The 22035-nt window shown below is 42.6% G+C and overlaps 7 protein-coding genes across 12 annotated transcripts; 3 read left to right on the forward strand and 4 right to left on the reverse strand.

The window, feature by feature from the left end:
* Nucleotides 1-294: 294 nt before the first annotated feature.
* On the forward strand, nucleotides 295-2078 carry LOC131135738 (uncharacterized). Its single transcript, XM_058081994.2, has 2 exons — nucleotides 295-432; nucleotides 822-2078. Exons 1-2 carry the CDS (start codon nucleotides 428-430, stop codon nucleotides 1894-1896), a joined length of 1080 nt encoding a protein of 359 aa, XP_057937977.2. The 5' UTR covers nucleotides 295-427; the 3' UTR covers nucleotides 1897-2078.
* Nucleotides 2079-2617: 539 nt separating this feature from the next.
* On the forward strand, nucleotides 2618-5269 carry LOC131135709 (uncharacterized). The gene is made up of 2 exons (XM_058081935.2): nucleotides 2618-2753; nucleotides 3515-5269. The coding sequence occupies exons 1-2, from the start codon at nucleotides 2749-2751 to the stop codon at nucleotides 5031-5033; spliced, it is 1524 nt and encodes a 507-aa protein (XP_057937918.2). The 5' UTR covers nucleotides 2618-2748; the 3' UTR covers nucleotides 5034-5269.
* On the forward strand, nucleotides 2651-11860 carry LOC131135714 (uncharacterized). Of its 4 annotated transcripts, none has more exons than XM_078795037.1 (2): nucleotides 2651-2753; nucleotides 9348-11860. In XM_078795037.1, the coding sequence occupies exons 1-2, from the start codon at nucleotides 2749-2751 to the stop codon at nucleotides 10825-10827; spliced, it is 1485 nt and encodes a 494-aa protein (XP_078651163.1). In that variant the 5' UTR covers nucleotides 2651-2748; the 3' UTR covers nucleotides 10828-11860. The 4 variants fall into 4 exon arrangements, with proteins under 4 accessions (XP_078651163.1, XP_057937923.2, XP_057937925.2 ...); XM_058081940.2 differs by lacking the exon at nucleotides 2651-2753 and adding an exon at nucleotides 8940-9052; XM_058081942.2 differs by lacking the exon at nucleotides 2651-2753 and adding an exon at nucleotides 8961-9052 and having other exon boundaries at nucleotides 9352-11860.
* On the reverse strand, nucleotides 6130-8596 carry LOC144901507 (uncharacterized). 3 transcript variants are annotated; one of them, XM_078795040.1, is made up of 2 exons: nucleotides 8282-8566; nucleotides 6130-7631 (listed from the first exon to the last, which is right to left on the reverse strand). In XM_078795040.1, the coding sequence occupies exons 1-2, from the start codon at nucleotides 8284-8286 to the stop codon at nucleotides 6362-6364; spliced, it is 1275 nt and encodes a 424-aa protein (XP_078651166.1). In that variant the 5' UTR covers nucleotides 8287-8566; the 3' UTR covers nucleotides 6130-6361. The 3 variants fall into 3 exon arrangements, 1 of the variants encoding a protein (XP_078651166.1); XR_013629536.1 differs by lacking the exon at nucleotides 6130-7631 and adding an exon at nucleotides 7656-8170 and having other exon boundaries at nucleotides 8282-8596; XR_013629537.1 differs by lacking the exon at nucleotides 6130-7631 and adding an exon at nucleotides 7656-8173 and having other exon boundaries at nucleotides 8282-8596.
* Nucleotides 11861-12735: 875 nt separating the features above from the next.
* Nucleotides 12736-15360, reverse strand: LOC131135715 (uncharacterized). The gene is made up of 2 exons (XM_058081944.2): nucleotides 15237-15360; nucleotides 12736-14353 (listed from the first exon to the last, which is right to left on the reverse strand). Exons 1-2 carry the CDS (start codon nucleotides 15239-15241, stop codon nucleotides 12877-12879), a joined length of 1482 nt encoding a protein of 493 aa, XP_057937927.2. The 5' UTR covers nucleotides 15242-15360; the 3' UTR covers nucleotides 12736-12876.
* Nucleotides 15361-15897: 537 nt separating this feature from the next.
* LOC131135927 (uncharacterized) lies at nucleotides 15898-18768 on the reverse strand. The gene is made up of 3 exons (XM_058082347.2): nucleotides 18491-18768; nucleotides 18065-18271; nucleotides 15898-17574 (listed from the first exon to the last, which is right to left on the reverse strand). The coding sequence occupies exons 1-3, from the start codon at nucleotides 18726-18728 to the stop codon at nucleotides 16250-16252; spliced, it is 1770 nt and encodes a 589-aa protein (XP_057938330.2). The 5' UTR covers nucleotides 18729-18768; the 3' UTR covers nucleotides 15898-16249.
* A 433-nt stretch (nucleotides 18769-19201) lies between these two features.
* On the reverse strand, nucleotides 19202-21827 carry LOC144901506 (uncharacterized). The gene is made up of 3 exons (XM_078795035.1): nucleotides 21643-21827; nucleotides 21259-21423; nucleotides 19202-20840 (listed from the first exon to the last, which is right to left on the reverse strand). The coding sequence occupies exons 1-3, from the start codon at nucleotides 21671-21673 to the stop codon at nucleotides 19489-19491; spliced, it is 1548 nt and encodes a 515-aa protein (XP_078651161.1). The 5' UTR covers nucleotides 21674-21827; the 3' UTR covers nucleotides 19202-19488.
* Nucleotides 21828-22035: the final 208 nt, after the last annotated feature.

Genomic DNA, 22035 nt, shown 5'->3' on the forward strand with positions numbered 1-22035 from the left:
ATTTGGCTTTTTTCGCGGAGCGACAGATCAAAGTCTTAAGTCACTTATGTTCCATTACTGGGATAGGCTCCAGCACCCCCGCGACCCTCGTCATGATAAGAAAATAATGAATGAATGAATGGTGATTCCCAAATAATGCTATGAGAGTCAGCTTTGAGTCAGTTCTTTTAATTATGTTATGTTAGTGTGTGTTTAATTTGTGGATGTTGATAATTACAACATTGATGTATTTGTAGGACTTCTTTACATTAATATGTATTTGCATTCTAAAGTGGAACCTATGTTCGCTAGCGTGTGTTTCAATAGGACGTTAATGATTGGTGCACACCAAGACGTCACCATGCCAAAGAGCAAGAAGTCGCCTTCACGAGTTGCTGTTGTAACTCTCAGAAGACGCTATTGTACTCCTCTCTAGTGCACGTGGCCAATGAGGTAATATCAATGCAATAACCTTTTACACTCTTTAAGTTGTTTAAATACGATGCCCTTATAAATGAATGTGCTATTGTTAGCCGCTAACGTTAGCCCGCTAGCATGTCTATCAGTTAGAGTCCATAAAATAAGACAGTTTTTATTCTAACTATGGTGTTTATATTGATGGAACAATGCTATGAAAGAGAACTTGATGGACATATCCTGGACACACTGCTGTCGGGTTTGGATGGGGCACACAAATATTTAAATTGGCTCCTGGCACCAGTTTTACTGACAGAAACCGACATGAGCTCAAGAGCCCATCATTAAGGTTAAACAGTAAAAAGTAATTTTCCTTTTATAGTATACAATAAGCTTCCACAATAATTCCTGTTTGTGTCCTGCAGGCATCTAGCAGCTGATTGGTCGTCAAGAAGAATGTCCCCTCATCCACAGGGTGGGAGTTCCACTTTGGAGCAGGTGGACAGACAACCTATTAAAGAAGAAGAGGAGGAGCCACACACCCCTCTAATTAAAGATGAAGAATTGGAGTCACAGACCCCCTATGTGAAAGAGGAAGAGGAGGAGCCACAGCCGCCCCACATTAAAGAGGAAGAGGAGGAGCCACAGCCCCCCTATGTGAAAGAGGAAGAGGAAGAACTCTGGATCACTCAGGAGGGAGAGCATCTTCTAGGGCCAGAGGAGGCTGATCTCACCAGGTTGCCACTGACTGGTGTCTCTGTGAAGACTGAAGACCATGAAGACAAACCACCTGAGTCCTCACAGCTTCATCATAGTCCAAGTGAGGAGATGAGAGAGGCGGAGCCTTCATGCAGCAGCTCACTGCAACACATGACAACAGAAGCTGATGGAGACCACTGTGGAGGATCACAAGCAGACAACCTCTTAGCTCCACTGTCAGATAGTGACGACACGACGTCACACTCTCCTGAAGATGAAGACAGCGACTACAACCAAGAATCTCTGAGCAGCGATACAGACTGGGAAGGTGATATGACGACTCACACTGGCAACAAACACTCTGAAAGCTCTAAAAAGAAGACCGCTAAACCTTTTAACTGCTCCGTTTGTCACAAAAGATTTTCTCGTTGTAGTGATTTGGATCGACACATGAGAACACACACAGGAGAAAAACCTTTTAGCTGCTCAGTCTGTGGTAAATGCTTCGCTCAAAAGGCAACCATGCAATCACATATGAGAATACACACCGGAGAAAAACCTTTCACTTGCTTAGACTGTGGTAAATGCTTTGCTCAAAAGACAACCATGCAGTCACACATGAGAATGCACACAAGAGAAAAACCTTTTAGTTGCTCGGACTGCGGTAAACGCTTCACTCGCATGACAACCATGCATTCACACTTGAGAACACACACCGACAAAAAAGCGTTTACTTGCTCAAATTGTGGTAAGACATTTTCTTGGAAGTGCGCTTTGAGAAGACACATGCAGAGGCACTGATGGTCGACTGCAGTGGTCGGCAACCTGCGGCTCTGCAACCGCATCTGAATGTAACTTAATTGGATTTAATAAGCATTGCTTCTCCCTGCTCCTTTTCAGACATGTGTAGCAATGAAGTGTATCTTGTATATGTGTATGTGTGATGTACATTATTGTAACATTGGATGCATGTCTGCAATAAATGAAGAAAGAAAGTTCCATATCATGTATTGTGTTCACCACACTAAACCAGTCTTGGATTAAGCCACTTCTTATTAATTGCTTCTTCCATGCCTCCAACATGATTTACTTAAACTGGACCTATGATGATTTCCCACTTTTCTGACCTCTAAATGTAGTTTGATTGTTGTGTTGGTGTTAAACCAAGCCAAAGTTTCAGATCATGAGGTTTGAGCATTTGGAAGTGAGCCCTGAAAGACGTTTGGAATGGCTCAGAACGCTCGGTTTCAGAGGGTTTCTTCTAAAAATTTCAACGAAGGTTTGAACTTTTTGAGTGTTTAAACGAGACAGAAATGTGAGAAAATGTTATTGGCTGTATCGCTGATATTATTACCATTATTTGTAATTGTATGTTTCCTGCTAAAATCCAACAGTGAATGTGTTAATTGTGTTAAATTATGGTGTGTTGAATAATAATATTTACAATATTAATGTATTTGTTTATCAATTACATTGCTATGCGGATGTAGATGTAGAGTGGAACCTATGTTCGCTAGTGTGTGTTTCAGTAGGACGTTAATGATCGGTGCACACCAAGACATCACCAAGCCAAAGAGCAGGAAGTCGCCTTCACGAGTTGCTGTTGTAACTCTCAGAAGACGCTATTGTACTCCTCTCTAGTGCACGTGGCCAATGAGGTAATATCAATACAATAACCTTTTACACTCTTTAAGTTGTTTAAATACGATGCCCTTATAAATGAATATGCTATTGTTAGCCGCTAACGTTAGCCCGCTAGCGTGCTAGCATGTATATGAAGTTGCCTCAAAGCCTTTCTTTCACTATTGACTTCATTTCAGCTTTACTCTACTTCATACAGTATCTACATTCTCGGGACATTGTGTATCATTGTGCTCTGAGGTTTATCAGTTTATGTCAAAGTTGGACTCATCATTGCACTTGATTAAAAAAACTGAATGGCCATCCCTGTCTGACAAACACATTGTAGGCCCATAAATCCATCATGTTAGAAAAGATGACCAATGGCTGTGGTTGGTGCTGTGGGACCGTTATTTTATACGTTGATTACACTAATTAAGGCAAGCAGAAGAAGTGTCATCCGAAAAAAATACTTCAAACTTTAAAATGGGTCAATTTGACCCATAACATAAGAGGAAGGTTAAACCAGGGATGTCCAAAGTGTGGGCCGCAGGCCATTTGTGGACCGTACACCAAGGCGTCCCCAGGCCAGCTGTGAGACATAATCCCTCCAGCGTGTCCCGGGGCCTTCTCCTGGCTGGGCAGGTGGCGGGATGAGGGGGATATCCTGTGTGGCTTCTTTGGGCTGGGCCCCACGGATGACGGCCCGACCACCAGACAACATATGTCAAAGGATTACTCGGGCACTCAAACCCCTCCACAATAAGCTTCCACAATAATTCCTGTTTGTGTCCTGCAGGCATCTAGCAGCTGATTGGTCGTCAAGAAGAATGTCCCCTCATCCACAGGGTGGGAGCTCCACTTTGGAGCAGGTGGACAGACAACCTATTAAAGAAGAAGAGGAGGAGCCACACACCCCTCTAATTAAAGATGAAGAATTGGAGCCACATACCCTCGATGTGAAAGAGGAAGAAGAGGAGCCACAGCCCCCCCACATTAAAGAGGAAGAGGAGGAGCCACAGCCTCCCTATGTGAAGGAGGAAGAGGAAGAACTCTGGATCGCTCAGGAGGGAGAGCATCTTCTAGAGCCAGAGGAGGCTGATCTCACCAGGTTGCTACTGACTGGTGTCTCTGTGAAGACGGACGACCATGAAGACAAACCACCTGAGTCCTCACAGCTTCATCATAGTCCAAGTGAGGAGATGAGAGAGGCGGAGCCTTCATGCAGCAGCTCACTGCAACACATGACAACAGAAGCTGATGGAGACCACTGTGGAGGATCACAAGCAGACAACCTCTTAGCTCCACTGTCAGATAGTGACGACACAACGTCACACTCTCCTGAAGATGAAGACGGCGACTACAACCAAGAATCTCTGAGCAGCGATACAGACTGGGAAGGTGATATGACGACTCACACTGGCAACAAACACTCTGAAAGCTCTAAAAAGAAGACAGAGAAACCTTTTAACTGCTCCGTTTGTCAGAAAGGATTTTCTCTTAAGAGTTTGTTGACTCAACACCTGAGAGCACACACAGGAGAAAAACCTTTTAGTTGCTCAGACTGTGGTAAACGCTTCACTTTAAAAACAAACATGGAAAGACACATGAGAACACACACAGGAGAAAAACCTTTTAGTTGCTCAGACTGTGGTAAATGTTTCACTCAAAAGACTACCATGAAAAGACACATGAGAACGCACACAGGAGAAAGACCTTACAGTTGCTCAGACTGTGGTAAATGCTTCACTCTAAAGGCTAACATGGACTTACACATGAGGACACACACAGGAGAAAGACCTTTCAGTTGCTCAGATTGTGGTGAACGCTTCACTGTTAAGGCTAACATGCGATCACACATGAGAACACATTCAGGAGAAAAACCTTTCAGTTGTTCTGAGTGTGGCGAACGCTTCACTCGAAAGGCAACCATGCAGTTACACATGAGGACGCACACAGGAGTAAGCCCTTTTCGTTGCTCACTTTGTGGTAAAAGCTTCACCCTGAAGACTTACTTAAAGTTACACATGAGAACACACACGGGAGAAAAACCTTTCAGTTGCTCAGATTGTGGTAAAGGCTTCACTCAAAAGACAGCTATGCAATCACACATGAGAACGCACACAGGAGAAAAACCTTTTAGTTGTACAGACTGTGGGAAGTGTTTCACTCAAAAGACAACCATGAAAAGACACATGAGAACACACACAGGAGAAAGACCTTTCAGTTGCTCAGACTGTGGTAAAAGCTTCACCCTGAAGGGTAACATGCAATCACACATGAGAACACACACAAGAAAAACCTTTCAGTTGCCTTGACTGCCTGCAGCAAATGCTTCACTCCAAAGTCAAGCATGCAATTACACATTAGAAGACACGCAGGAGATTAACCTTTCAGTTGCTCAAATTGTGGTGACACATTTTCAAGGAGGTGTTCTTTGAAAACTCACATGCAGAGCCACTGATGGTCTACTTTTTGACTTTTCTGACGTCCATGCAGGCTGTGTTGCAGTGAAAGTAGTATTGTCTGAATGTGTCTTTGTTCAATAAATATACTCAACAAAAATATAAAGGCAACACTTTTTGAATTAGATGACGTTTTTGTTCCTGTTTTTCATGAAATGGACTCAAAGATCTAAAATTAATTCCAGATGAACAACATTACCATTTCTTTCAAAATGTTGTTTGTCTATCAAACATCTAAATGTTTGATAGTGAGCACTTCTGCTTTGCTGAGATAATCCATCCCACCTCACTGGTGTGCCACATCAAGATGCTGATCCGACAGGTGTACTTTAGACTGGCCACAATAAAAGGCCACTCTGGAATGTGCAGTTTGGTCTTACAGCAAAAAGCCACAGATGTCGCAAGCATTGAGGGAGCGTGCAATTGGCATGCTGACACCAGATCACATGACAAACTCATGTCATCTCAAACTGTCTATAGACCCTACTCTTTCATTTGAACCTCACGTCAAACAATTAACCCGGACTGCATTTTTTTCATCTTAAGAACATGTGTGCCTTGTTTTTAGCTCTGTTTTTTAATGTGTCTTTCTGCTCTTTTATTTAGCTTTATTTTGTCTTGCTCTTGGTATAAAGCGTCTTTGAGTACCTGGAAAAGAGCTATACAAATAAAATTGATTATTATTATTAAGCAGTGTACACATAGTGCCCTCTACTGACCAAACCGAGTATTGAAAATGAAACAACACAGAATTAATACAATTTATGCTTCAGCAGAGATGTGTCAAAATAGCATTGAGCACTAAATAATATAATAATTCCCTTCTATTACATACAATTGTAAAAAAAATAATGAAAAAAGCCAAACTACATTTGCTCTTATTCAAATTCTTCAAAGGTCAGAAATTCACTTCCATGAGTGAATGATGAGTAGGTCAAGTCATTAAAAGGAATCAGATCCAATCTGGAAGTGATTTCGTCAGTTCCAGCATTTAGTGATGACAGCATACGGTCAAATAAAACACCTTTAACTACAAATGAAACCACTCAGTCGCCATGTCTTTTTATTTTGCATGGTAATAAAAAGCTGGATGTATTTATTGAACAAAGACATGATCACACAATACTACCTCCACGGCAACACAGCCCGCATGGACGTTAGGGGAGTCAAACATCGGACCATCAGTGACTCTGCATGTGTGTTTTCAAAGAACATCTCCTGGAAAATGTGTCAGCACAAAGGGAGCAACTGAAAGGTTTTTCTCCTGTATGCGTTCTCATGTGTGACTGCATGTTACCCTTTAGAGTGAAGCGTTTACCACAGTCTGAGCAACTGAAAGGTTTTTCTCCTGTGTGCGTTCTCATGTGTGATTGCATGTTTCCCTTGAGATTGAAGCTTTTACCACAGTCTGAGCAACTGAAAGGTCTTTCTCCCGTGTGTGTTCTCATGTGTCTTTTCATGGTTGTCTTTTGAGTGAAACACTTCCCACAGTCTGAGCAACTGAAAGGTTTTTCTCCTGTGTGCGTTCTCATGTGTGATTGCAAAGCTGTCTTTTGAGTGAAGCCTTTACCACAATCTGAGCAACTAAAAGGTTTTTCTCCCGTGTGCGTTCTCATGTGTAACTTCAAGTACGTCTTTAGGGTGAAGCTCATACCACAATGTGAGCAACTAAAAGGGCTTACTCCTGTGTGTGTCCTCATGTGTAACTGCATGGCAGCCTTTTGAGTGAAGCGTTCACTGCAAACTGAGCAACTGAAAGGTTTTTCTCCTGTGTGTGTTCTCATGTGTCGAGTCAATAGACTCTTAGGAGAAAATCTTTTGTGACAAACGGAGCAGTTAAAAGCTTTATCTGTCTTCTTTTTAGAGCTTCCAGAGTGTTTGTTGCCAGTGTGAGTCGTCATATCACCTTCCCAGTCTGTATCGCTGCTCAGAGATTCTTGGTAGTAGTCGCTGTCTTCATCTTCAGGAGAGTGTGACGTCATGTCGTCACTATCTGACAGTGGAGCTAAGAGGTTGTCTGCTTGTGATCCTCCACAGTGGTCTCCATCAGCTTCTGTTGTCATGTGTTGCAGTGAGCTGCTGCATGAAGGCTCCGCCTCTCTCATCTCCTCACTTGGACTATGATGAAGCTGTGAGGACTCAGGTGGTTTGTCTTCATGGTCGTCTGTCTTCAACCTGGTGAGATCAGCCTCCTCTGGCTCTAGAAGATGCTCTCCCTCCTGAGTGATCCAGAGTTCTTCCTCTTCCTCTTTCACATAGGGGGACTGTGGCTCCTCCTCTTCCTCTTTAATGTGGGTGGGCTGTGGCTCCTCCTCTTCCTCTTTAATGTGGGTGGGCTGTGGCTCCTCCTCTTCCTCTTTAATAGGTTGTCTGTCCACCTGCTCCAAAGTGGAGCTCCCACCCTGTGGATGAGGGGACATTCTTCTTGACGACCAATCAGCTGCTAGATGTCTGCAGGACACAAATTGTGCACTGTAAAAAAATACAAATAAATAAATAAATACTTAATTTTTACTGTTTAATTTTAATGATGGGCTCTTGAGCGCATGTCTCAACGTGTGAACTTAGTCTCCAGTGGCCAAATCTGGTTCTTGGGACATGGAATGGGTTCTTCTCTGGTGGGGAAGGAGTCCAAACTTGTGTGAGAGGTTGAAACATTACGACTAGATAAAGCTGGACTCACATCGACCCACAGTTTGGGTTCTGGAACCAAACTCCTCGAGAGGGGCTGGACATTGTTCTACTCTGGAGGTGCTGCAGTAAGTTAGCTCCATAACTCAATCTAGCTGGAGACTGGATGGCTGCCTTCAGCCTTGCTCCATCGGATGCTTTCTTTCTGGCCTCAATTCTTCTTACCAAGTGTTTGCACACGTGTCAGTGGGTGTGGGTGGTTGTGCATGTATGAAGAACTGTATGAGAGTGTGTTGTGTGTATTGGGCTCAGCAAAGACACCATAGTCCAATAATCATGGTCCTCTTGTTTCTCGGTTGCTGCTGGGGGAAAACGGGCCAACGTTAGCGGCTAACAATAGCACATTCATTTATAAGGGCATCGTATTTAAACAACTTAAAGAGTGTAAAAGGTTATTGCATTGATATTACCTCATTGGCCACGTGCACTAGAGAGGAGTACAATAGCGTCTTCTGAGAGTTACAACAGCAACTCGTGAAGGCGACTTCCTGCTCTGTGGCTTGGTGATGTCATCGTGTGCACCAATCATTAACGTCCTACTGAAACACACACTAGCGAACATAGTGTCCACTCTACATCGATCCACATATCAATGTAATTGATATACAAATACATATATTGTAAATCGAAACATTTAACACATAATACTTTAACACAATTAACTCATTCACTGCCAGTGTGTTCTTTTTTTGCGGAGCTACAGATCAAAGTCGGGTGCACCGCTTATCCTCAGGAGCCAGAACCGCCACTGATAGCACTTGAAACTTCAATAAATAAAATAATGACAATTATTTATTATTCATTAACAGGAAATAATTAATGAAACTAGAGTGGTGATTCCTGCTGTTGCGTGGAACGGAACGGGACCAAATAATGCCAGGGCTGCGATAAGGTCAGCTTCGAGTCATTTCTTACTTTTAAGTTAATTATGTGTAGTCAGTGTGTGTTAAATTGAAAAATGTTATGATTTACAACATTACTGTCTTTGTAGGACTCGTTTACATTGATATGTATATAGAGAATTTTAAAGTGGACCCAATGTTTGCTAGTGTGTGTTTCAGTAGGACCTTAATTATCGGTGCACACCAGGACATAGTCGACCAGAAGTCGCCTTCACGAGTTGCTGTTGTAACTCTCAGAAGACGCTATTGTACTCCTCTCTAGTGCACGTGGCCAATGAGGTAATATCAATGCAATAACCTTTTACACTCTTTAAGTTGTTTAAATACGATGCCCTTATAAATGAATGTGCTATTGTTAGCCGCTAACGTTAGCCCGCTAGCGTGCTAGCAGGTCTATGTACATAAGATGTGTGGAGCCACTTTACATATAGCTTGTTCAGAATAGAGTCCAACCCATATGGGATTTCTGGGGCCGATGCTGAAAAAAGCCGATCTCTGATATACTGTATTGGCTGGTATATGAAATAAGAGCATTGATATGCATAGGTTGCCACTGACTGGTGTCTCTGTGAAGACAGACGACCATGAAGACAAACCACCTGAGTCCTCACAGCTTCATCATAGTCCAACAGAGGAGGATGATAGAGGCGGAGCCACAGCCCCCCTATGTGAAGGAGGAAGACGAGGAACCCCAACCCCAGTACGTTAAAGAGAAAGAGGAGGAGCCACACACCCCCTATGTTAAAAAGGAAGAGGCGGAGCCACAGCCTACCTACGTTAAAGAGGAAGAGGAAGAACTCTGGATCACTCAGGAGGGAGAGCATCTTCTAGGGCCAGAGGAGGCTGATCTCACCAGGTTGCCACTGACTGGTGTCTCTGTGAAGACCGAAGACCATGAAGACAAACCACCTGAGTCCTCACAGCTTCATCATAGTCCAAGTGAGGAGATGAGAGAGGCGGAGCCTTCATGCAGCAGCTCACTGCAACACATGACAACAGAAGCTGATGGAGACCACTGTGGAAGATCACAAGCAGACAACCTCTTAGCTCCACTGTCAGATAGTGACGACACGACGTCACACTCTCCTGAAGATGAAGACGGCGACTACAACCAAGAATCTCTGAGCAGCGATACAGACTGTGAAGGTGATATGACGACTCACACTGGCAACAAACACTCTGAAAGCTCTAAAAAGAAGACAGATAAACCTTTTAACTGCTCACTTTGTCAGAAAGGATTTTCTCTTAAGGGTTGTTTGGCTCAACACATGAAAACGCACACTGGAGAAAAACCCTTTAGTTGCTCAGACTGTGGTAAAAGCTTCACTCAAAAGACTCACATGCAATTACACATGAGAACACACACAGGAGAAAAACTTTTTAGTTGCTCAGACTGCGGTAAAGGCTTCACCCAGAAGACAAACTTGCAATCACACATGAGAACGCACTTAGGAGAAAAACCTTTTAGTTGCTCAGAATGTGGAAAACGTTTCACTCAAAAGACACACATGCAATTACACATGAGAACTCACTCAGAAGAAAAACCTTTTAGTTGCTCAGTCTGTGATAAAGGTTTCACTTTAAAGACAAACATGCAAAGACACATGAGAATACACAAAGAAGAAAAACCATTTAGTTGCCCAGACTGCGGTAAAGGCTTTACTCTAAAGACAAACATGCAATCACACATGAGAATACACACAGGAGAAAAACCTTTTAGTTGCTCAGAGTGTGGTAAACTGTTTACTGAAAAGAAAAACATGCAAAGACACATGAGAACGCACAGAGGAGAAAAACCTTTCAGTTGCTCAGACTGCGGTAAAGTATTTTCTCTAAAGTCAAACATGCAATCACACATGAGAACACATATAGGAGTGAAACCTTTTAGTTGCTCAGAGTGTGGTAAACTGTTTACTGAAAAGAAAAATGTGCAAAGACACATGAGAACACACACAGGAGAAAAACCTTTTACTTGCTCAAATTGTGGCGACACATTTTCTCTGAGGTGTTCTTTGAAAAGACACATGCAGAGTCACTCATGGTCGACGGTTTGACTTGCTTGACTTCCATGCAGTCACCGTTGGAACATTCTTTGCAGGTGTCTTTGTTCAATAAATACATCTTGTTATTGTTATTGTAAATACATATTGTTATTGTTAAGTGCAAAAGAAACACATGGTGACTGCAGTGGTTCCATTTGTAGTTAAAGGTGTTTTATTTACTCTATGCTGTTACCACTAAATGCTGGAAGTGATGAAGTTATTTCCTGTTCCATGACTTCCAGATTGGGTCTGGAAAGTAGTGATTGGATTCCTTTTACTGACCTGAGTTCTTCTGATTTACTCATTGGGGTACGGACCGCTTTCAGTGGGGGTTTGAAGGATTTCAGTGAGAGTAAAAGAGTCATTTTTGTTGGTTTTCTTATTTTGCAGTATTGAGCTCATTTTGTTCAAAAAATTGTATGCAGTAAAGCGGAATCATATTTTTTTTTAATTGCTGTTGTCCAGTTCTTTAGGACTTCCACCAGGCGGAGAAGATTGTAGAGGACACTTTATCAATTCCACTCCAGTAGACTTTCTCGAGTTTTATTCCACACCTCAACGATTTACAGGAGTACAGATTAGGTGGACCTTTGAATCAAGAGGAATATCGTCACATTACTTCTTAGCGTTACACACAGCTGTATCGTAGTAGCGTCAGATATTGTTACATACCAGTGGTCTCTCCGATCTTCTTTTAATACAATCAATTAAATGGTCTTGATGATAACAGTTCATTTCCTTTCTTCAAATGTTTATTTTGTGCAATGCACCTTGAGATCTCAATATCTCAATGCCGTACCTTTGACAAGACATGATTCCTGCCACTGTGTCCAAGTTCTTCATGAACATGCTTGAGGATAAGGGGAGTGACATGCAGATCCTTGGCCAAAATGACTGGATGCTTTGATTCCTCTGGCATTGCTGCTCTGTTCAACCTGCCACCCACTTTTAGAACCCCATCTTGACAGCTGATAGAGAGGGTTATGTCTTTCCTTACTTCAGTGTGGCAATTTTCTTTGGGATTTTGATGAACGCATCAACAACTGAGCGGCTGCATGGGCTGCAGAAGCTATACTGTCAAGAGACTTCATTTAAAAAAGTATAAAAAAAAGTATATTTTGCTAAATATCTAATAGATAACAATTATTGTTCACTATTGAGGATGATGCCCCCTACAGTCAACAAGACCACAGGTCATCTGTGACAGGAAGTGTCATAAATAATCTCAAAGGAAACTACCTGGTATAAACTTTTAATATTACGTATTGGTAAGTGGCAGAGTCAATCACAGACCTCCAGAGTATACTTGAGTTCAATCACCTTTATTGACAATGCATTCAAATCTCTTTCCAATTCCAGAGCTCAAACTTGTTCAAATCCACACATCCAGCCAGACTGTTGCTTCCTTCCAGTAACGCCCCCAAACAATCAAGCAGGGAACACAAATCCGGCCGGCGGAACTGTATGGAAAATAGCATTGAGTTGGCCTGCCTCACAGACCTTATCAAACAAAGTGCTTTGGTCAATCTGAGTAAGCAATATATACATATTGTATATAGCACAAAATTCACAACCATTATATATTATATCTACTACAGCCTGTCTGTACAATATCATGGGATCATGTCCAATTTGGCCCACAACCTAAAGTAGGCTTTGAGTTTTGGCCCCCTGTGAGTTTGACACCCCTGATGTAGCAGATTCTTTGGAAATCAATACTCATATATTGACACACACATCAGAAACTATTGGTGTTGCATTCAATGTCCCCAATTAAATACAGCATCACACAATCGATTCCATAAGAAGTCATTACGGCACTGGTAAAATGAAATGAAATGGAAGTGAACGATACGTAGGTCAAGTCAGTAAAAGGAATCAGACACAATCTAGAAGTAGCAGAACAGGGAAAAGGTTTTTCTCCAGTGTGTGTTCTCATGTGTAACTGCATGAAAGTCTAAGTTGAAGCTTTTACCACAATGTGAGGAACTAAAAGGGTTTCCTGTGTGTGTCCTTGTGTGTATTTGCATGGTTGCCTTTCGAGTGAAGCATTTACTGCCGTCAGAGCAACTGAAAGGTTTTTCTTGTATGTGTTCTCATGTGTGATTGCATTTTACTCTTTAAAGTGAATCTTTTACCACAGTCTGAGCAACTAAAAGGTTTTTCTTCTGTGTGTGTTCTCATGTGTCTTTGCATGTTTGACTTTAAAGCAAAGCTTTGATGACAGTTGGAGCAACTGAAAGGTTTTTCCCCTGTGTGTGTTCTCATGTGTGCTTGCCTGTTAGCCTTGACAGTGAAGCGTTCGCCGCAGTTGGAGCAACTGAAAGGTTTTTCTCCTGTATGTGTTCTCATGTGTCTTTTCATGGTTGTCTTTTGAGTGAAACATTTACCACAGTCTGAGCAACTAAAAGGTTTTTCTCCTGTGTGTGTTCTCATGTGTCTTTGCAGGGTCGCCTTTTCAGTGAAGCATTTACCACAGTTTGAGCAACTAAAAGGTTTTTCTCCTGTGTGTGTTCTCATGTGTCTTTGCAGGGTTGTATTTTCAGCGAAATGTTTACCACAGTCTGAGCAACTAAAAGGTTTTTCTCCTGTGTGCATTCTCATGTGTGATTGCATGTTAAACTTTAGAGTGAAGCTTTTACCGCAGTCTGAGCAGCTGAAAGGTTTTTCTCCTGTGTGTGTTCTCATGTGTCTTTTCATGGTTGTCTTTTGAGTGAAACATTTACCACAGTCTGAGCAAGTAAAAGGTTTTTCTCCTGTGTGCATTCTCATGTGTGATTGCATGGTTGTCTTTCGAGCAAACCATTTACCACAGTCTGAGCAATGAAAAGGTTGTTCTCCTGTGTGTGTCCTCATGTGTCGAGTCAATTTAGTCTTACAAGAAAATCTTTTGCGACAAAGTGAGCAGTTAAAAGGTTTATCTGTCTTCTTTTTAGAGCTTTCAGAGTGTTTGTTGCCAGTGTGAGTCGTCATATCACCTTGCCAGTCTGTATCGCTGCTCAAAGGTTCTTGGTAGTAGTCGCTGTCTTCATCTTCAGGAGAGTGTGACGTTGCGTCGTCACTATCTGACAGTGGAGCTAAGAGGTTGTCTGCTTGTGATCCTCCACAGTGGTCTCCATCAGCTTCTGTTGTCATGTGTTGCAGTGAGCTGCTGCATGAAGGCTCCGCCTCTCTCATCTCCTCACTTGGACTATGATGAAGCTGTGAGGACTCAGGTGGTTTGTCTTCATGGTCTTCAGTCTTCACAGAGACACCAGTCAGTGGCAACCTGGTGAGATCAGCCTCCTCTGGCCCTAGAAGATGCTCTCCCTCCTGAGTGATCCAGAGTTCTTCCTCTTCCTCTTTAATGTGAGGGGACTGTGGCTCCTCCTCTTCCTTTTTCACATAGGGGGCCTGTGGCTCCTCCTCTTCCTCTTTAACATAAGGGGGCTGTGTCTCTTCCTCTTTAATAGGCTGTTGCTCCACCTGCTCCAAAGTGGAGCTCCCACTCTGTGGCTCAGGGGACATTCTTCTTGACGACCAATCAGCTGCTAAATGTCTGCAGGACACAAACAGGAATTATTGTGGAAGCTTATTGTGTACTGTAAAAAATGTGCTGTAGGTTTAACATGCAATCACACATGAGAATGCACACACTTTAGTCTTTGAAAGCGCCTCTTGAAGCTCTCTGTCAGCTCCCCGGAAGTTAGTCCCTTGGTCGGAGAGCACCTCAAAAGGGCTCCCTCTTCGAGCTATAAACCTTCTCAGCGGCAGCAGGAAAGTGTCCGTGGTGAACACAACCCATCGCTTCTCATCCCGATGTCCAACAGGGAGTGGGTCTAGAGGGCATGCCTGCGTGAGGCCACAGAAGATTTGTTTGAGATCAGGCATGTCTGCCGAGTTGGCAGTTTCCTCCATCTTTCCCCCTTTTCAGAGTTGGAACATGTTTGGGTTATTTTATTTCTTAACTTTTTAATATTTGCTTCAACATTTATTTCTGAGCTGTTTGCAAATACTCAGTGGCTGCAGATAGAACTTTTCAATAGCGAGTAAATATGACTCATTGACGTTGGTAAGATGTTTTTGTCTGTTTACACTGGAGAGTTGGTGGCCATTTTGCTAGCTTGTCTGACAAGATGTCATCTTTGAGATCCTCCAGACTATTAGTAGGATCAAGAAAGCAGGACTATGTTACGGGTGCCAGCACACATAGAATTGGAAGGGAATGAGATACATATGCCAAGACAGCAACAAGGAGAGCACAGGTAGTGGTAAATATGAAGTAAAGCTGAAATGAAGTCAAAAGTGAAAGAAAGGCTTCGCGTGAACTTCATAGACATGCTAGCGGGCTAACGTTAGCGGCTAACAATAGCACATTCATTTATAAAGGCATCGTATTTAAACAACTTAAAGAGTGTAAAAGGTTATTGCATTGATATTACCTCATTGGCCACGTGCACTAGAGAGGAGTACAATAGCGTCTTCTGAGAGTTACAACAGCAACTCGTGAAGGCGACTTCCTGCTCTTTGGCTTGGTGTGCACCGATCATTAACGTCCTACTGAAACACGCACAAGCGAACATTGTGTCCACGCCACAACGATCCACATACAAGTCCTACAAATACAGTAATATTGTAAATGTTAACATTTACAAATTTATCGCACACTAGACTAACATAATTAAGTTAAATGTAAGAGTTGAGTCCAATCTGTTATTATGCATGGCTTAACATTTTAACACATATCAAACCCAATGTTTGGGACCCTTTTAAATCTTTCCCAAACATTCCCCTCCAGCAGGTATAACTGAGCACCATAAGCATCACACATCGGTTCTGCTGCTTTAATAACAGTAATTATGTATTATATTTCATAGTGCTTTTCAAGGCACCCAAAGAGCTTGTTCCCAATTCCCGCAGTAATGGATCAAGACTGTTCTTCTTTCCAGTAACGCCCCCAAACAACCAAGCGGTGTATACAGAGCTCTCTCTACAGACCAAACCAAGTAGTGAAAACTAAAACAAAGCAGACGTGATACAATTTAGGCTGTAATGTAATGGATAAATGTAATTTATTCATGATGTGATGTATCCAATGTAATGTATCCATTACATTGGAAAATGTATGGAATGTATGAAAATATAATTTCCAATGTAATGGATACATTGGAAAACAATACTTTATTAGGTGCTGCATTCAATGTCCACAATAAAATACAGCAAACAATCCATGTGAGGCTGTGACACGGAAAACGAAAAAAAAAAACAAACAAACACATCCATATATAACCTGCCATGCTGGAATCCATTGCTTCATTTCCTCGTATCTATTCAATCGATTGATTACCAATGTTAGATCAATATATATGTTGACCGGATTGGAAATGTGAGAATCCAGATTATGCAGTTGAATCATAACAATTAAAAATCCATGCAATTTACAGTGAATGAATTATTACATGCCGACTTCCAAGACAATGTCACCAAATTTAAATTGTTTCTCACCTGAGTGTGTTCTCATGTGTCTTTGTATGTGTGACTTTTGCGTGAAGCCCTTACCACAGACTGAGCAACTAAATGGTTTTTCTCCAGTGTGTGTTCTCATGTGTGTTTGCAAGTTTGCCTTTATGGCGAAGCCTTTACCACAGTCTGAGCATTTAAAAGGTTTTTCTCCCGTGTGTGTTCTCATGTGCCTTTGCATGGTTGTCTTTAAAGCGAAGCGTTGACCACAGTCTGAGCAACTATAAGGTTTTTCTCCTGTGTGTGTTCTCATGTGTGCTTTCATTTTTGTCTTTATAGTGAAGCATTTACCGCAGTCTGAGCAACTAAAAGGTTTTTCTCCTGTGTGCGTTCTCATGTGTGATTGCATGGCTGTCTTTTGAATGAAGCGTTTACCACAGTCAGAGCAACTATAAGGTTTTTCTCCTGTGTGTGTTCTCATGTGTGATTGCATGTTTGTCTTGTGTGTAAAGCGTTTACCACAGTCAGGGCAACTAAAAGGTTTTTCTCCTGTGTGTGTTCTCATGTGTCTTTGCATGGTTGTTTTGTGAGTAAAGCGTTTAGCACAGTCTGAGCAACTGAAAGGTCTTTCTCCTGTGCAGTTAAAAGGTTTAGCGGTCTTCTTTTTAGGGCTTTCAGAGTGTTTGTTGCCAGTGTGAGTCGTCATATCACCTTCCCACTCTGTATCGCTGCTCAGAGATTCTTGGTAGTAGTCGCTGTCTTCATCTTCAGGAGAGTGTGACGTCGTGTCGTCACTATCTGACAGTGGAGCTAAGAGGTTGTCTGCTTGTGATCCTCCACAGTGGTCTCCATCAGCTTCTGTTGTCATGTGTTGCAGTGAGCTGCTGCATGAAGGCTCCGCCTCTCTCATCTCCTCACTTGGACTATGATGAAGCTGTGAGGACTCAGGTGGTTTGTCTTCATGGTCGTCTGTCTTCACAGAGACACCAGTCAGTGGCAACCTGGTGAGATCAGCCTCCTCTGGCCCTAGAAGATGCTCTCCCTCCTGAGTGATCCAGAGTTCTTCCTCTTCCTCTTTCATATAGGGGGGCTGTGCCTCCTCCTCTTCCTCTTTAACACAGGGGAGCTGTGGCTCCGCCTCTTCCTCTTTAATGTGGGGGGGCTGTGGCTTTAATTTTTCATCTTTAATAAGAGGGGGCTGTGGGTCCTCCTCTTCCTCTTTCACATGGGGTGGCTGTCGCTCCGCCTGCTCCAAAGTGGAGCTCTCATTCTGTGGCTGAGGAGGACATTTTTTCTGATGACCACTCAACTGATGCATGTCTGCAGGACACAAACAGAAATTATTCTGAAATCTTGAGTCCTGTTAAAAATAAGAAATCAATAAATAAAATCAGCATTTCAAAGTGTCTTAAAAATGCCCATTTTTTACTCTTTTATTGAAAGAAAAATGACTGCTCCAATTGATCTTAAAATGTAAATCTATGTATTGTAAAACGATGACTGATCTTATTGTATTTTATATATGTATTCATGTAAGATATGTGTGATGCATGGGTATGTTGTGTGTGTGTGAGAAAGGAAGGGGGGGGTCATGACCCCCGCAAAAAACAGATCCAGGCAATATAACGCTCCAAATATAAATGATATAAATGTAAATGATTTGATAAATAAATAGACAAGTAAACAGGCAAAGATTTCGACTTGGCTATCCTTGTGGAGACTCTGCTTTGTTTAAGACAGCAGCCCAACCTGCTGTTTAAACCAATAAGTACAAAAGCGTCAACTACAGGTTAGTTAACATTAAACATACCTTCAATGTGTAGCACAACTTGAGTCTTGCTAACAGCTTCCAGTTGTTGTCGTAGTCGCTCGTACTCCTCTCTTGTTGGGGGAAGTTCCTCCTGGTCCAATGTTATGTGTAGACTCTTGTTATCTCCAGCTTCCACCTCCGTGTGTCCGAGATGTAATGAGGGTGCCCAGTCTGGATGGCTTTCATCCATTTCATAAGCTGGTCTCCCTGAAAAACACACACTCCCATGATGACTTTTAAAACTGTGTACATTGATCACGGTTCTTTGGTCCATTCTTGATCTTACAAATCACTCCAAGACAACAGGCATCGTCTTTTATTCCCCAAAACTCAGTACTTGGCTTGTTTGGTGCCCTCAGCTAGCTTGGCTAACGCCAGCGGCCTACTAAATGCTAGGCGTCAAAGAGCAAAACAGTTCAAACTTACCAGTGTGAAAATGCCGTGAACACACCACCAAGTCTTGGCTGATGGCGTTGAAAGTGATGTTTGGTCGTCTGACGGCTGCTATCCAGGCCATTCGGCGTCTCTTTGTTAGCTCACAGATTCCAGCTCCTTGGCTTTGCTTCCACGTTGGAAAGGAGAAAAATATCACCTCATCCTTTTTATTCCCGAAGCGATCGCCTGAACGATTGTGGCAGTTAATAACACAACACGTTTGCACCATGTTTGTCACGTGTTACAACTACACAACACAAACACAAGGCTAGCGGCTACAAACTTTTCACTTTCCCTCCAAGCCCACAATGCAATGCGGAAACGTCACTCTTCTTCTTCTTTGTGGTTTAACCTCGTTGAGGCTATGGCTACATCTATTGGTCACATGTGGTATTACAGTATAACTTCCCCCTTTCTTTCAAGATGTGACTACACATATGATATAGATTGCCACTAGCCAAGTGTACAAGTCATGTATGAGTAGATGATTTATGGTTTCTGACACAACGTCTTTGGCTATGCCAAGCCATGGTTGCAGCAGCTGTCGGAGTGTGAGAGGTCCTTGTTAAGTGGGTCAAGTTTGTGATGTGAGGGGAAAAGGGAATGGACCTTGTGAGGCCATAGCGGTCTTGGCTTCTTACCTAAAATGTCCAAAATATTTTCACATTAAGTGTCACAAAAAAGACCATCAGGATACACACTTTTATTTACTATTATTTACTTTTATTTGCCTGTGGGGCTGCACAACGTTCCATTATATGTAGTGGAAACCCTGAATGTAGAATACAATACAAAACAATAGAACAATAACATCAGAAAATCATTATTTCCTTTCCTTCCATACAATCATTTGAGCAAAATCAAATCTAATGATGGACTCTCTCTCTCAGTCAAATAAAATAGCTTTAACTCCAGTTGGCCATTAGTGACTCAGCATGAGTCTTTCCAAAAAGGACCTCAGAGGAAAAGTGTCAACACAATTAGAGCAACTAAAACCTCTGTCCTGTGTGTGTTCTCATGTGGTTGAGCACATCTACCATTTGAGTGAAGCTTTTACCACAGTCTACGCAGAGAAAAGGTTTTACTACTTTGTGTGTTCTCATATGTGACGCCAAAGTTACCTTGTATGCAAAACTTTTACCACAGTCTGAGCAACTAAAAGGTTTTTCTCCTGTGTGTGTTCTCGTGTGTTTTACCATATTTGCTTTGTGACTGAACTTGTTACCACAGAATGAGCAACTAAAAGGTTTTACTCCTGTGTGTGTTCTCTTGTGTAATTCCATACTGTTCTTTCGAGGGAAGCTTTTACCACAGTCTGAGCAGCTAAAAGGTTTTTCTAATGTGTGTGTTTTCATATGTGATGCTAAAGTTGCCTTTAATGCAAAGCTATTACCACAGTCTAAGCAGGTAAAAGGTTTCTCTCCTGTGTGCATTCTCATGTGTGTTAGCATATTTGCTTTGTCGTTGAAGCCTTTACCACAGTCTGAGCAGCTAAAAGGTTTTTCTCCTGTGTGTGTTCTCATGTGTTTTACCATACTTGCCTTTTGCATGTAGCGTTTACCACAGTCTGAGCAACTAAAACATTTTTCTCCTGTGTGTGTTCTCATGTGTCGAGTCAACATACTCTTGCAAGGAAATTCTTTCTGACAAACCGAGCAGTTAAAAGGTTTATCTGTCTTCTTTTTAGAGCTTTCAGAGTGTTTGTTGCCAGTGTGAGTCGTCATATCACCTTCCCAGTCTGTATCGCTGCTCAAAGGTTCTTGGTTGTAGTCGCTGTCTTCATCTTCAGGAGAGTGTGACGTCGTGTCGTCGCTATCTGACAGTGGAGCTAAGAGGTTGTCTGCTTGTGATCCTCCACAGTGGTCTCCATCAGCTTCTGTTGTCATGTGTTGCAGTGAGCTGCTGCATGAAGGCTCCGCCTCTCTCATCTCCTCACTTGGACTATGATGAAGCTGTGAGGACTCAGGTGGTTTGTCTTCATGGTCGTCTGTCTTCACAGAGACACCAGTCAGTGGCAACCTGGTGAGATCAGCCTCCTCTGGCCCTAGAAGATGCTCTCCCTCCTGAGTGATCCAGAGTTCTTCCTCTTCCTCTTTAACATAGGTAGGCTGTGGCTCCTCCTCTTCCTTTTTAGCATAGGGGGTGTGTGGCTCCTCCTCATCCTCTTTAACGTAGGGGGCTTGTGGCTCCACCTCTTCCTCTTTAATGTGGAGGGGCTGTGGCTCATCCTTTTCCTCTTTCACATAGGGGGGATGTGGCTCCGCCTCTTCCTGTTTAACAGTCTGTTCCTCCCCCTGTGGCTGAGGGGGACCTTCTTGATGACCAATCAGCTGCTGGGTGTCTGCAGGACATAAACAGGAATTATTACGGATGCTTGTTGGACACACATTTTTACTGTTTACTTTTAATGGTGGCTTCATGGTATTTTCATGTTGGTTTGTGTCAGCAAAGCTGATGTGAGGAGCTAATTTGAAATATTTGTGTGCTTTTGGAACAACTCTTTGAAGATGGCCCAGTGTCAAGAAGGGTACATAGACGCCAAAACAGGGACCCTTTGATATTTAGTAAAAGATACAGGAGTTGGAGTCCTGAACACTAAAACCATTTTCTGAATTTATGAATCCTCTTCCTGATCGTTTGGGGCAAGCGGAAAAATAAAGATGAGCGCTACCATCAGTGCTGCGTCATGACAACAGTAAAGCATCATGACATCATTCATGTGTGGGGTTGCTTCTCAGCCAGAGAGGGGGCTCACTCACAATGTTGACGTAGTCGCTCGTACTCCTCTCTTGTTGGGGGAAGTTCCTCCTGGTCCAATGTTATGTGTAGACTCTTGTTATCTCCAGCTTCCACCTCCGTGTGTCCGAGATGTAATGAGGGTGCCCAGTCTGGATGGCTTTCATCCATTTCATAAGCTGGTCTCCCTGAAAAACACACACTCCCATGATGACTTTTAAAACTGTGTACATTGATCACGGTTCTTTGGTCCATTCTTGATCTTACAAATCACTCCAAGACAACAGGCATCGTCTTTTATTCCCCAAAACTCAGTACTTGGCTTGTTTGGTGCCCTCAGCTAGCTTGGCTAACGCCAGCGGCCTACTAAATGCTAGGCGTCAAAGAGCAAAACAGTTCAAACTTACCAGTGTGAAAATGCCGTGAACACACCAACATGTGTCGGCTGATGGCGTTGAAAGTGATGTTTGGTCGTCTCACGGCTGCTATCTAAACAACACAAACACAAGGCTAGCTTCGAGTATGCAGCCGGCGTCAACAAACCTTATGTGCCTTAACCAAAGCGGTGTGGTTCTTCTTCTGTTTTGTTTTATAGCGGTTGGCACTCGGAAAGACGTATTACCGCCACCTACTGCATTGGGGTGTGACCAGGGCTCCCTTAATAACTTCTCACATGTCTATACATTTATCCGCTTGCATTTATACATGTATATATATATACATTATATACAGTATATGCGAGAACAAGGTTCAAAAGCCGTAGCATTTCAGTATGTGGAATGAAACTATGGAACGACTTG

The sequence above is a fragment of the Doryrhamphus excisus genome, linkage group LG12 (assembly GCF_037039965.1).
Source record: "Doryrhamphus excisus strain RoL-2023G ecotype Guam linkage group LG12, RoL_Dexc_Guam_v1.1, whole genome shotgun sequence".
Lineage (NCBI taxonomy): Eukaryota > Metazoa > Chordata > Actinopteri > Syngnathiformes > Syngnathidae > Doryrhamphus > Doryrhamphus excisus.

Coding starts and splice junctions, on each gene's coding strand:
- LOC144901506 (XM_078795035.1), bottom strand. CDS start 21,673: ATGTTGGTGTGTTCACGGCATTTTCACACTG. Junction 21,424..21,642: donor TTCACGGCATTTTCACACTG/GTAAGTTTGAAC, acceptor TGTGTTTTTCAG/GGAGACCAGCTTATGAAATG. Junction 20,841..21,258: donor CGAGCGACTACGTCAACATT/GTGAGTGAGCCC, acceptor TATGTCCTGCAG/ACACCCAGCAGCTGATTGGT.
- LOC131135927 (XM_058082347.2), bottom strand. CDS start 18,728: ATGGTGCAAACGTGTTGTGTTATTAACTGCCACAATCGTTCAGGCGAT. Junction 18,272..18,490: donor TTCACGGCATTTTCACACTG/GTAAGTTTGAAC, acceptor TGTGTTTTTCAG/GGAGACCAGCTTATGAAATG. Junction 17,575..18,064: donor AGTTGTGCTACACATTGAAG/GTATGTTTAATG, acceptor TGTGTCCTGCAG/ACATGCATCAGTTGAGTGGT.